Genomic DNA, 13178 nt, shown 5'->3' on the forward strand with positions numbered 1-13178 from the left:
TCACAGTGATCTCACAGCCAACAGCAGTGCAACAAAAATTATCTACAACGAAGCTTGTCTAATTGAGGCACATCGCAGCCTTCGTGCACTTATAGGAACGCTAGCCAGCACTCCAGCACTATGCTTGGGGCTCTTTCAAACAGAGAAATCACCACAAAAAAGCACAGAAATGTGAAAAATGTGGCACTAAATAGATTGCAGAAAGGACGCTTGTATACAGCGTGAGAGCTGAGACAAGAAGGCGCAGTTGCCTCGCCTGATCTGAGCTGAAAGGTGCCCATCGAGCGAGTCAGATCCTTTGCTGCTCTGAACACAAGCACGCCTGCCAACAACTGCGAAAGCACGTGAGTATTAGTTTGTGGACTACAAATAAATGTTCGCGAGTAGGCGAATTCGAAAAATACAGGATCCGCGAATACTGAGGCTCGACTGTAATTGGCTTCCTTTGTGATCCTGTGCGTTTCATTTTAGGCATTTACAAACATAATTCGGTGAAGGAGGTGATAGCCCTAAAAAGGTGACAAATTTCTGGCGAACAGGCAGATGAGGAGAAACCAGCAAAAAAAGGCTCAGAAGGAGCTGTGTGAAGAGAAAAATGAGAAGAAGGTGGTGTTCTGGATGTCTTGTGAAGAAAGGTCATAGCTTTCTTCTGGAAATAGCTAGAAAGACTCCAGGACTATCAACACAGGATTAGCTGGAATAAATAAATCATGCAATAGGGGAAAAATATAATTAGCTGGAATCATATTTACAGGTATCCTCAAATATGCTGTATATTTAGGTGACAGGTGCTTTAGGTGCCCCAAATAAATATTTCTAGAATGAATGAATTGGTTCTTTCCTCAATTTATAAACCAGAGAGGTCTCCAAACCAAATCTCCTCTACGTAGAACTTTAGTTCTTGAGTGAAAGGACAAATCATTAAATACTTTAAAAAGTTTTTAATGTCAAAACATTTTAAACTTTTTTTTTTTTGGCAAAAACAGAGAGGGTGGGCACCACCCCACAGCCCTGAGTGGAATAGGAAGGCTTGGAAAAAGAGTGCAGGGACATGAGGTCCAATCTTGTAGCAGCTTCTGAGGAAAGGCTCAGTCCAGGGGTAAGTTCAAGTCCACAGGTGAAACTGCCAGGATGCCCCCCTGGAAGGGAAAAGTGGCAGAGCCCCATGAGCAGAGAGGCGTCCTCCACTCACAGCAGCATCCACACCAGCCCAGTGAGAGCAGAGACAGGGAAGGCAAAGAACCAGAGAGGGGGAGGGGAAAGAGACCCAGAGAGAGGTGGACAGGGATGAGGGATGGAGACCCCAAGAAAGGCTCAGAGACTTGGGGTGGATGGGAACAGAGTCCTAGAAGGGGCGGGGGGAGACAGAGCCCCAGAGGGGGTGGACAGAGACTCAAAGAAGGGGAACAAACAGGGTCCTGGAGCTTTAATGATAAAGAGCCCTGGCTTTGTGTTAAAGCCCTAACTCCAATCCCCCACCCTGCATAAGGGACTTTCCCTCAGTCTCCATAAAACCAGGATAATAATCGAATCCTGTAAGGTTGTTGTGGGGTTTCAATGGGATCATTCCACTAAAGTTCTTGGCTGAGTACCTGGCCAAGCTTACCTGTTATCATTCCTTAACAAATAAAATGATTTTACAAATAAACCAGCTTCTGCTCTGAGCTACAGACACTAATATCGACTGTCCCGCATATGTTGCTTTGAGGTCTCAGGGGTCTCTCTCCCTTAACTGGACCACCTCCAATCACCTCTGCCTCTTCCCCAAACCTGCTCCCCACCTTCGCCTCCACTCTGCTCTTTCTGGTTCCAGAGGACATCAGATGTAGCCCTGCAGCTGCTCAGGCCAGCATCTTTGGCATCATCCTTGACTCCCGTCTCCCATCCACTCCATGAGCAAAATCTGTCAGGTCTACCTCCAAATTAAATCCAGAATTCTCTACTACCCCGACCCTGGTCTGATCCACCCTAACCTTCTCCCTGGACCAGCCCAGTCACCCCCTTGGGTCTTTGCCCCCTACAGTATTCTCCATACGGCCGCCAGAGGGCACCTGTGACCACCCAAGACAGCTCGCATCCGTCTACTCTGAGCCCTCCTAGGACTCCTGGCTCACTGAGTCAAAGTGCAAGTTCTTACCTTGACCACAAGGCCTAAAGCCTTGCATGATCTGGCCGCCCCTCCTGCTTTCATCTCCCACCCTCTCCCCCTCACTCACACTGCTGCAGCCCTACTGGCTGTCTCTCTGCTCCTCAAACGCACCTAGCCAGCTCCTGCCAGTCTATGAAGCAATGCTTACATTCTGAGAGCCTGGCAGTGATGAGGCAGGTAAGTGAGATGGTGCCCATTGAGCGGCGTGAGATTGGTATTCAGGGAGACGGGGACAGTTGCCTAGGTCACACAGCCAGTACAAAGGAGCTTAATCCAGCTCTGAGCCCAGCACTGGATTTAAAGCGGTGAGCAAGCAAGGTAAGGGGATGGTGTGGAGGTGGCTGCGATTTTAAATGGGGATCAGGGAGGGGCCCGCTGAGAGTGATACATGAGCAGAGCGGCAGAGGAAGCAAGGCACGGGGATACCAGGCAAAGGGCATTCCCGCAGGCAGTGCTGCACAGGCAGACAGTCACCAGATACTCACATAAATGTCAAGTACTTACAAGGATGATCCCATTTTAATCCTCACAATAACCCTTTGAGGTAGGTGTACAATTCTCCTCCCTTTACGGATGAAGAAGCTTGTTTCTAGCTCATAAGTGTTAGTGTATACCAGAGTGGTTTAAGCTGGGCATAGCATCTGCACTGATCACTACAGTGCCTCGTGTCCATTAGGTGCTCAATAAACACAGAAAGGATGAATGGTGGAGCTGGGAGAACACCCGTGATGTCTGAAAGGAAGCCTATGAGCCTCCCCGCCCACTCCCCCCCAATACACACACATACAATTACAATTACAGTTAGGTAAAGGGAAGCCCAGAGAGGCTTTAGCGGCTCACCCAGCCCCCGTGGGCCTGGATCCAGGGCGCAAAGCTGTGCACGTGCTCTACGCTGAGACCGGCCAGGGTGCCCCCCAGCCTGGCCACGCGCCGGCTCAGCTCCATGGCCAGGGCCAGGCGGGCCAGAGGCTCCGGGGAAGGCGGTGGGGGCCCGGGGCACGGCAGCGAGGGGCGTGCTTGGCTTGGGCGAGGGTTGCCCTCCCGGCTAGAGAAGAGCTCCACTAGGCGGCTGAAGGAACCAGCGGAGAGGCGGGCCAGCTTGCGCCGCAGGGCGGGGTCTGAGGCCAGCTGTAGGGCGGGGAGGAAGAGGCAGGGTCTGCCTCAGTCACACCCTCGTAGCCAGCCAATGGGAGGCTGGGAGGCGTGGCTTCAAGAGCTCTAGATATAACTGACGCCCTAAGCCACGCCCCTATCCAGCACATCTGCCAATCACAAACGAGACTATAAGATCTCGGCCAAACTACTCACAGCAAGATGGCCTAGAACCGGAGAAGCCAAGCCACGCCCCTGACAAGGCCTCGACAGCCAATCAGGACCAAGCCCTGTATTAGCTGTGTTCCAGCATGCTAACATTCTAGCCACGCCCCTGTGGGCTTCCCCGAAGGCCAAGCCTGTGACGGCAACCTTGCCTTCTACCAGACAATGAATATTATAAGGCCATACACTTTGCCCAAGCTCCTGACCCAACCTGATTCCAGGACAGAGTCACAAGCCACACTCCCTCCGGCAGTCCATTTCCCCCATGTTCTAAGTAACGTCCCTATATAGTCAATCAGGGCTTCAGATTTTAGACAGCTGTCTTCAAGCTACCCCATCCTCGCTTTCCCATCACCATACATTCCCTTACCGACTCACCTCCTCCAATCTCCTTCCTAGAACAGTTTCTGGTGGCCACACCCCTCTGCCTTCATGCCACGCCCCTTTGACGATCAAAGAAGTCACTAATTTAAAGTATTGCCCTGGCTTACCTGTCACTCACCCCTTTACTGAAGCCTTGTCCCACCTTCTCTCCACCTGACCATCCAATGAGAATGCAGATCCAGCTTCAGGTCCCAGTGCGGAACCATGCCGCAACTCCTATCCTAGCTAAGGGATGGAACAGACCACCCATCACCTTCTGGTTGATGACTTCTGCCTCTTCCTCCAGCAAGGCCACCAGCTTTCGCAGCAGGGCTTCCTTCTCTGTGGGTACGTGATCCTGTAATTCTGGGGGGCAGAAGAGAATTTGGCTGGGGACAGAACCCTGGCGACCCTTCTACCCTCATCCTTCTCTAGGGCCCTTCTGCACCTCACCTGGGCTAGGTGGGGATTTCAGTTGCTCTTGGACCAGCTGTTCCAGCCGCTGGGCCACCAGGGCATAGAAATCTGGAGTAGCTGGGCCTGGGATGAAAAGAGCCAATGATGGGACTTCAGGACATGAGGAACTTAGGGATTCTCTCCTCCCAACCATCTTGCCAGGTAGCAATGATTTCCATTTCAGAATGGGATAAATTGAGGCCCAGTGAGCAAACTTGGTAAAAGACCCTTTTACTTTTCCCCAAATTGGACTTCGAAGGTTTGAGCCGAACTGGACCTTGAAGATTATCCCATCTAAGGAAGGCAAACACATGGCACTCCAGCTATTACCACTCTATCTCTTGCCCATTTCAGGCAACAACTCATCACAGAACTCTTCTCCCCAGCTGTGAAATCCTCTCCAAGTGAGCACTCCCAGTAGCCATTGCTTGTCTACCCAGTATCACATATGAGAAGAAACCTACTGGTCACTCTTGATCAAGTCCAGTATCCACCCCCCCCCCATTCCTACTTTGCTACTGGAGAAAAGGACTTATGTAACCAAAACAGCCAGGAATTGTGACTGGAAATCAGGTTTCCTGCCTCCCTATTGGGGGTACTGGTGGCTACAAAAGTCTTAGGGGCAAGGAGGCATGTGTAGAAAGAGAGATAACAAATAGAAAGGCACTAAAACGAAGTGAGAGAGTGGCATGGACATATATACACTACCAAATGTAAAATCGATAGCTATTGGGAAGCAGCCGCATAGCACAGTGAGATCAGTTCGGTGCTTTGTGTCCACCTAGAGGGGTGGGATAGGGAGGGTGGGAGGGAGACGCAAGAGGGAGGGGATATGGGGATATATGTATATGTATAGCTGATTCACTTTGTTATACAGCAGAAACTAACACACCATTGTAAAGCAATTGTACTCCAATAAAGATGTTAAAAAAAAAAAAAAGGAAAGAAAGAAAGAAAGGCACCCAAAGCCCTCCTGAAGCCTGCTCACAGAACTGACAGATAGTAAACCAACTGGGGGTCGGGGGTGAGGGTAGGTGCTGGAGATCCCCCACAGCTACCCCCTTAGCTGAGTGGTCCTGAACTAGTTTCTTATCCTCTCTATGCTTTAAGAATCAAAGCTGCCAGTTCTTGGGTGATCGAGGGAAATCTCTTACCAGGCTCTGAACCATAGCATGGCCGGAGGGGCAGGGAGCAAGGCCGAGGGGACTCAGGGGGAACTGCTCCTCGCCCCAGGGAGCAGGGAAGACATCTTCGAAGGCGGCTCAGGAAGTCTGTTGGCTCCTCTTGGGCAGGGCTCCTGGGGAAGGGGACCTCAGAGAGTGACCCCAAAGGCCCTTTGCAAGCAGTCCCTTTGTCCTCCCACTGAGGGCCTTTCCCTGCAACCCCCAGGACAAGGAGTGGAGCCAGATATAAAGAGGGGGGGAAAGGAGACAGACTGAGTCCAGGAGCAAGAGTTGGAGAGGGGCCCAGCTCAAATGCCGTTCCCTGAGGGAGGAGGGCAACTCCTCTTACCTGGGTGGGGTCGGAATGGGAGACCCCGCAGCCTCACCCCTACTTAGGAAGGCAGCTAGGACCCTCAGCGTGTCCTCTCGGAGCCCCAGTTCTTCCGAGCCTGCCATGGGGGCACCTGTGAGAGAGGGAGCTGGAGGATGGGCTCCAGGGTTCAGCGGGAAGTAGAGGCTGGGGACCCAAATTCCTAGTCCCCGAATGAGGAGGGGGCCAGGACTTGTGAGTCCCCAAAGAGGGAAGGGGCTGAGGGTCTACATTCCCAGGTCCTTTACGGGAGTTGGGGGTCTGGGGGCCCAGACGCTTAAGTCTCCAGATGGAGAAGAGGGATGAGAAGGAAGACCTTGATCCTGGGAGAGGAGAAGGCTAGGGATCCGGATTCTTGGGTCTAAGGGAGGAGGGGCTGGGGGCCTGGACTCTTGAGTTTTCGGAGAAGGGGGCTGGGGGTGTGAACTCTTGAGGCTAAGAGAGAAGGGGGCGGGGCCCTCAGACTTCTGAGTCCCCGAGGGAGAAGGGGGCTTGGGGACTTCTTGATTCTGAAGGTATATGCCAAGCTGCTCACGTCCGTAGAGGGTCGAGAACTACCAATCCCAGCAGGTTTCATAGCAAACATTCCCCTCCCTCCGTTACTGGTTCGCCTCGCAGCCTGCTGGGAGGTGTAGTTCCATTCTCTGAGGCTAGCGTTTGGGAGAGCTAGGACACTCGGATGTCGGAGAAGCGGGACTGAGTTGCCCCCTCCTGGATCCCGGCTCCCTCTTCTTTCCTCCTCACCTAGCCCTCGCTAACGTCCCGCTCACCTGGTCCCGGGCCCCGCCGCCGCCACCTCCTCCACTGAACTTGTATAAACTTTCTTTCCTTAGTTCAACTTTCCCGCGCCTGCGCACTGGGCCGGGTTGGTGACGACCCAAACATAGAGGGGAGGAGCGTTGGGTCCCGCCTAATTTGCATGTGACGTTCCCAGCATGCCCGCGGTCGGAAGGCCTAAAAAGGGCATGGGATTGGGGGGGGCGACGCCCGCGCTTACCGAGCAGCCTCTTTGGTTTTGGAGTCACCAATACGACTGTGAAGTCGTTTTTATTTCAGGAAATCGATAGAAAAGGAAGCCCCACCTCTAAAGCTCAGCCGACCGGAAGTGGGGTGTGCAGCTGAGAGTTCGAGAGGTACGAAACCCCCAAAACAGACGTGGTTGGAGCACTCTGCGCGCCCCGACCCACCACATAGGAAACGTAGGTAACTGGGGAGTAGGTGGCGTCCGGAGGTGAGGAATCGGAGAAAGGCTGGGTCTACACTGACAGTGGAGAAGGGCGGTTGTGTAGTCTGGGGGAAAGTGAAGCAAGAAAGAAAAAAGTGAAGCAATGACTGGCGCCGAGATCGGCTGTAAAAAAAGCAAACGTAGAAGTAGCGGAGAGGAGGTGTCTACACTGGGGGATCTAGGGGAGAGATGGACGGACTGTAAGAATAGGAGGCAGTCCACTCTAGAAAGTGGGGACGTGCCCTGGAGGAGGGAGGCTGTCTGGGAGGGACTGTGGTTGGTCCTCGGTGGGAATGGGTGAGGGGATCATCGGGACGGGGTGGAACTGTGAAAGGGGGTCTACCGTGGGGTAACTGCGGGAGGTAGCGGTCTACAGGTCACTAGCTTCTGTATTGCAATAACTAGAGGGAGGGCTCTACCCTGGAAGTGGGAGTACCTGCCTTGGGTGATGGGGGAAGAACGGGCTTTCAATGGAAGAGGGAAGGTGTACACCGGCGCAATTGAGGGAGGTAGAGGTATCTACCTACACAGAAGAAGCTGGGGAAAGGAGAGGAGGGAGTTCTCGCTGAATTAGAAAGCCTCGCTGGAGGATGGGAGAAGGTCTCCTGTTTGTACCCCAGTAAACTATAGGTGAGAGACCTGCGCCGTGGCACGTGAGGGAGGTCTGGGTGCGGAACCCCTGCACGGGGTGGGCCTGGGAGGCCGCCTGTACCTAGGACCTGTTCTCTGCGCGCAGGCCAGACCATGGGAACACAAAAGCCTCGCATCCTGCCCTGGCTGGTATCTCAGCTGGACCAGGGGCAGTTGGAGGGCGTGGCCTGGCTGGATGAGAGCCGCACGCGCTTCCGCATCCCTTGGAAGCACGGCTTGCGGCAGGATGCCCAGCTGGAGGACTTCGGCATTTTCCAGGTGCGGGCGCGCCGGGCGGGGTGGACTCCGAGGGGGCGGAGGTGCACTCCCAGGGGGCGGGGCCGAGAAGGCGGGATTAGCAAGCATGGAGAGGCCTGCTCTCATTCTGACAGACTGAGGTGGGTGGAGTTAGAACGGGAAGGGGTTTAGTTAGTAGGATCCCCGAACTGGTGTCGGAGAGCAGTCAGGATTAGAGCTGCCAGGTTCCGGTAACGGAATCGGGAAAGTGAAGGAAATGCATCCTGGGGAGTTCGGGGCCTCCGGGGTGAGGCTCTTGGTTGTAGAATTTCTGGGGGCCGGTCTTGGAATATTAGAGGCGAGACTTGGCCCTGAAGCTGAGGTTTCTTACCACCAAATTAGGATACACCGGTGGTGGTAAGCCGAGTTAGAGTGCGAGGGGGCGGGGTTATTATTATAATAATTAATAATATAATAATATATAATATTATATATTATATAATATATATAATATATATTATATAATATATAATATTATACATTATATAATATAATATATAATAATATAATTATTATTATTATTATTACAGAGGGTGTCCTGAGGCAGGTTGGTGGCAGAGTTAGACACTCATTAGGACCTGGAAGGCTGGCTTAGAAAGCAAAGGTTTTTGAAGGGTGGTGGTAGGGGGATTCGGGGCGCAGAGAATCTGAGAGTTTGGGGATGGAACCTTGCCAAGTTAGAACGTGTCGGGGGGAGGACGGTGTTAGGACAAGAGGAGACAGGGTTGGGACCCCTGGGGCAAGGTCTAAGTCATCCTCTCCACTATCTTGGTACCACTGGTCCCCTAGGCCTGGGCTGAGGCCAGTGGTGCCTACACTCCTGGGAAGGATAAGCCGGACCTGCCCACCTGGAAGAGGAATTTCCGGTCCGCCCTGAACCGGAAGGAAGCGTTGCGTTTAGCAGAGGACCACAGCAAGGACCCCCACAACCCGCACAAGATCTATGAGTTTGTGACCTCAGGTGTGCTGCAAGTGAGGCTTCACTTAGAGGGATGGGATTTCGACTGTCCCTAGCGCCCCCACTCCACTTCCCACCTTTCTCCACAGGAGTTGGGAACTTAGCTGAGGCAGACACCTCTCTAGACACCAATGGCAGATGCAGTACCTCTGATATCCAGGTAAGAATGCGCCCCGACCATCCTGCTCTCTGCCCCATCCCCTCTCTGCGTCCTCATGGGCCTATTCAGGCCTCATCTTCTTCCCCTGCACCATCACCCCAGGCTCCATTCTGTCCCATGCAGTCTGTCCCCAACCTCAGTGCTGACCCTGTCCCCCCACCCCCTGCCCACAGCCCTCCATGGCTTCCCAGCATCCTCAGGAGAAAATTCAGAGCTTTCAACAGGCATTCAAGGCCCTAATCCACCTTTCTAGAATTTAATAGCTTTCCTCCCTGTGCAGGGTTCTCTCAGCGTTTTGGGAACTCAGAACCTCTCCTTGATCTTGCTGATGTCTGTGCCAGGGGAAGTCCCCTCTGAAATTCTTCCCAGCCCTCTCTGCCCGCGTCTTGCTTGCAGAGAGCCAGATCCTTGGGTGGAATTAGCTGCTCCCCTCAGGCCACTGTAGTGCCCGGCATACATCAAAGCTGTACATACTTTACTGTCTGTGCCCCAGGTTAGAAGCCCCTTGAGGGCAAAGCTCAGGTCTGTCTCCTCTCTGGGTCCCCACATCGCTGAGCACAAAGCTTGGTCCATGGGAAGTCTCCAGAAAAGGCTGTGGAAATACCTGGATCCTTTTTTTTTTTCCTCTCCAGGAAGACATTCTGGAGAAGTTACTGAGTGACATGGACTTGGCCCCAGATGGAGGGCCCTCAAGTCTGACCATGGCCCCTGAGAACCCCCCTCAGCTCTTGCTGGGCCCCAACTTAGATGTCCCTGCTCCTTGCCCAATGCCGGGACCCCCTGAAAACCCACTGAAGCAGCTGTTGGTGAGCGGGGAAGGTGAGCGCCAGCTGTGGGTGGGAGGGGTGGGAGGGGTGGGAGGGGTTAGGGCTGGGCCGCAAGCCCCCTGACGTTCCCTCATTCTCTCTCCCCTTCACATTACTGCTGCTGCTGCTCAGAGTGGGAGTTCGAGGTGACCGTCTTCTACCGGGGCTGCCAAGTCTTCCAGCAGACTGTCTTCTGCCCGGGGGGCCTGCGGCTGGTGGGATCAGAAGCAGGGGACAGGACACTGCCTGGGCAGCCAATAAGACTGCCAGACCCCGCGGCGTCCCTGACAGACAGGGGCGTGACAGACTACGTGCAGCGGGTGCTGAGCTGCCTGGGCGGGGGACTAGCTCTGTGGAGGGCTGGGCAGTGGCTCTGGGCCCAGAGGCTGGGGCACTGCCGTGTGTACTGGGCCGTGGGCGAGGAACTCCTCCCCAACAGTGGTCACAGGCCTGATGGTGAGGTGCCCAAGGACAGGGAAGGAGGCGTGTTCAACATGGGGCCCTTCATAGCAGGTGAGTGAGGTGGGGCCTTAGCTCTGCTGTGGAAACGGCAGGCAATGGTGGTTAAAAACTCTGGGGTCAGGAGGTTTGGGATCGAATTCAGACCCTGCTGCTCTGCTTGTGGTTGAACCTGTGGGGAGAAGGACTGGACTGCTCTGAACCTGTGGAGTCTAAGGACTGTCTCCTCTCTCTCACCTGCCCAGAGCTGGCAGGAGGCACAGGGCCCAGCGTACAGAAGGTGCTTCGGGGAATTAGCTGCCATAGTCGTTATCATTTATTACAATTATGGTGGAAAGACAGATGCAGGAGAAAGAAATCCTTTAGGGCTTTGCTCTCCAAACAGACCTTTCTGCAATGATGCAAATGCTCTGTATTTCCACTGCCCAATATGGTATCCACTAGCTACAAATGGCTACTGAGTACTTAGATGAGGTGAGTGCAAATGAGGAAGTGAGTTTTTTAAGTTTTATTTGATTTTAATTAGATACAATTAAAACTTGAATAGCCGTGGTGGCTAATGGCTACATATTGGACAGCATGGCCTTGAAGGGTTAAAGAGCAGTAACCACCAACCACCTTCTACTCCAGAATCACTGAGCATCCTTGGGGAAGTGGACTCCCCTCCTGGGCCTGTTTCCCCATCCAAATGCTGAGGCTCCAGGAGGTGTGTGTGGAGGCCTACCTTCCAGCCCAGCCCCGATGGAAGGGAGGAGGAACATTTCAGCTTGTGCCAGAACTGGAGGGACTTTCCCCAAATCAATAGCCCCCTGGTCATGGTGGCAGAGATATGTTGAGCTTTAGATCAGGGAGGAAGATGAGGATGTTACTGAGGTTTTGGGGGAGCAGGGAGGGGCAGGTAGAGGGTCTTCTTCCCATCCCTGACTAGGTTCCTGGGCCCCCAGATCTGATTGCCTTCATCGAAGGAAGCAGACGCTCACCACGCTACACCCTCTGGTTCTGCGTGGGGCAGTCATGGCCCCAGGACCAACCATGGATCAAGAGGCTCGTGATGGTCAAGGTACTGCAGCCCCAGGCTCCTGGAGCTGAGGGGTAGATCCTAAAAGGAAGGAGGTTGCTTCTGGGAACTACAACTCCCACAGTCCCCTCGGAGAAACTACAACTCCTAAGAGTCTCTGCAAGTACCAGTTCCTCCTCAGGAGCTTCTGGTGTCCCTCCCACGGCCTCACCCCCAAAGCCTATATTTGCGTTCTCCCAACCATGTGGAAGTTGGTGGACTACAAGTCCTAGCAGCCTGTGTGAGGTACTACAGCTCCCAGGAGTCCTTCTGATCACAAGCTGCTCAGCTCTAGCTTCCAGGAACCCCTCAGCAGCCTCAGCCCTAAGAACCATTTATGGTCTCCCTTGGTGGTGAATATGGGGAAAACTGTAACGCCCAGCAGCCCTGGGCCTAACGGTTCATCCTGGGTTACAGGGGGGGCTGTCGGGAATTGTAGTCTACTCAACCCATCCCCGACAGTAGACAGTGCTGGGTGTTTCCCCTGACTGTTTCTCCCCCACCTCCCTCAGGTTGTCCCCATGTGCCTCAGAGCCCTGCTAGACATGGCACGGGTAGGGGGTGCCTCCTCCCTGGAGAACACTGTGGACCTTCACATTTCTAACAGCCACCCACTCTCCCTCACCTCAGACCAGTACAAGGCCTACCTCCAGGACCTGGTCGAGGACATGGACTTCGAGGTCACTGGGGAGGCCTGAGCCCTCAACTTCCACCTCGACCAATAAACTGGCTCCGGCCATGGTCATCACTTGTCTGTCTGGTGTTCACTTTCCCTGGGCCAGCCCTGACCCAAGTTGGGGGTTATTCCTTCTTAAGGCCCGTTTATCCATCTGTGCAAGCCACTCATATCCTAGGTGCTCACTGCATAAAGGCCAGGCACTGTGCAGGGGGCAGCTGACACTCCTTACCTCTTCCCTGTGGCCTGGTGAGTTGGTGACAGTCACCCCCATTTTACAGACCAAGACACTGAGGCTTAGAGAGGAGGAAAGTCCACCAAGTAGGAAAATACAAGGCAGGTCAGAATCCAGGTCTGACTGTAAGGGTGCCACTCTTTGAGGGTGACCCTGGGGCTCACTCTGGAACGCCCGTCTTGCCTATGAACAGTTCAGGCCGACGTCCAGTAAGCACAGAGCCTTTCGCCTGCCTGTCCTGCCTGTCAGGGGCCTTGGGTCCCCTCCCAACTCCTGCTAGGTGACCTCAGGCAAGTCCTTCTCCTTTCCGGGCCCTGGGCTCCCCTCCATGTGGGCCTGCGAGGGCCAGTTGTAAAGGAATTCTGAGCCTACCCCCAATCGGAACCCACCCTCCCCCCACAGCCTGGCTGCACCCACCTCTCCTCACCGCGCCTGGGTTCTGGGTAACAGGGACTGATGGAGGCCAGCACAGCCCTGATTCACTGTGTGGCCCTTGCTGCTCCATGCCTCAGTTTCCCTCTCCGTCTCGGGGGAGTCAATTAGATCACCCCAGCCTCATAGGACTGGTAAAAAAAAAAAAAAAACTGAATGGAGGACAAAGATCCTGTTTCTGGGGCAATTCCAAGGTTAGACAAATAGCACCTAGACGCCCTGAGCTGGGCAGACACTGGTCAGGTGGGGCAGGGACCTCTCCCTCTCATCACCACCACTCTGTATCAGTAGCAACGGCTTCCTATGTGCCAGGTCCGGTTCGAAGTGCTTCACCCGCCTGCGTCTTTCTTAATCCTCACAACACCCACTTTATAGACGAAGAAACAGGCCCAGTGAGAGGAATGCACTTTTCCCAAGTCACACTG

The 13178-nt window shown here is 53.9% G+C and overlaps 2 protein-coding genes across 4 annotated transcripts; one reads left to right on the plus strand and one right to left on the minus strand.

The window, feature by feature from the left end:
* Nucleotides 1–982: 982 nt before the first annotated feature.
* Nucleotides 983–6677, minus strand: BCL2L12 (BCL2 like 12). Its single transcript, XM_060000773.1, has 7 exons — nucleotides 6589–6677; nucleotides 5798–5912; nucleotides 5440–5582; nucleotides 4283–4369; nucleotides 4104–4195; nucleotides 2990–3277; nucleotides 983–1139 (listed from the first exon to the last, which is right to left on the minus strand). Exons 2-7 carry the CDS (start codon nucleotides 5902–5904, stop codon nucleotides 1089–1091), a joined length of 768 nt encoding a protein of 255 aa, XP_059856756.1. The 5' UTR covers nucleotides 5905–5912; nucleotides 6589–6677; the 3' UTR covers nucleotides 983–1088.
* Nucleotides 6678–6804: 127 nt separating this feature from the next.
* On the plus strand, nucleotides 6805–12168 carry IRF3 (interferon regulatory factor 3). 3 transcript variants are annotated; one of them, XM_060000774.1, is made up of 8 exons: nucleotides 6805–7017; nucleotides 7780–7952; nucleotides 8760–8931; nucleotides 9018–9088; nucleotides 9721–9907; nucleotides 10027–10407; nucleotides 11298–11413; nucleotides 11923–12168. In XM_060000774.1, the coding sequence occupies exons 2-8, from the start codon at nucleotides 7788–7790 to the stop codon at nucleotides 12106–12108; spliced, it is 1278 nt and encodes a 425-aa protein (XP_059856757.1). In that variant the 5' UTR covers nucleotides 6805–7017; nucleotides 7780–7787; the 3' UTR covers nucleotides 12109–12168. The 3 variants fall into 3 exon arrangements, with proteins under 3 accessions (XP_059856757.1, XP_059856758.1, XP_059856759.1); XM_060000775.1 differs by having other exon boundaries at nucleotides 6808–6951; XM_060000776.1 differs by lacking the exon at nucleotides 6805–7017 and adding an exon at nucleotides 7651–7673.
* Nucleotides 12169–13178: the final 1010 nt, after the last annotated feature.

This window comes from Delphinus delphis, chromosome 20 (genome assembly GCF_949987515.2).
Source record: "Delphinus delphis chromosome 20, mDelDel1.2, whole genome shotgun sequence".
NCBI lineage: Eukaryota > Metazoa > Chordata > Mammalia > Artiodactyla > Delphinidae > Delphinus > Delphinus delphis.

Bases quoted from the DNA above. Each gene is read 5' to 3' on its own strand.
- IRF3 (XM_060000774.1), top strand. From the start codon at position 7,788: ATGGGAACACAAAAGCCTCGCATCCTGCCCTGGCTGGTATCTCAGCTG. The intron at 8,932-9,017 runs GTGTGCTGCAAG...CTTTCTCCACAG, and splicing joins CTATGAGTTTGTGACCTCAG to GAGTTGGGAACTTAGCTGAG. The intron at 9,908-10,026 runs GTGAGCGCCAGC...GCTGCTGCTCAG, and splicing joins GCTGTTGGTGAGCGGGGAAG to AGTGGGAGTTCGAGGTGACC.
- BCL2L12 (XM_060000773.1), bottom strand. From the start codon at position 5,904: ATGGCAGGCTCGGAAGAACTGGGGCTCCGAGAGGACACGCTGAGGGTC. The intron at 3,278-4,103 runs GTGATGGGTGGT...CCCGCCCTACAG, and splicing joins CAGAAGTCATCAACCAGAAG to CTGGCCTCAGACCCCGCCCT. The intron at 1,140-2,989 runs GTGAGCCGCTAA...TTTCCCTTCCAG, and splicing joins TCCAGGCCCACGGGGGCTGG to GGGGGCATCCTGGCAGTTTC.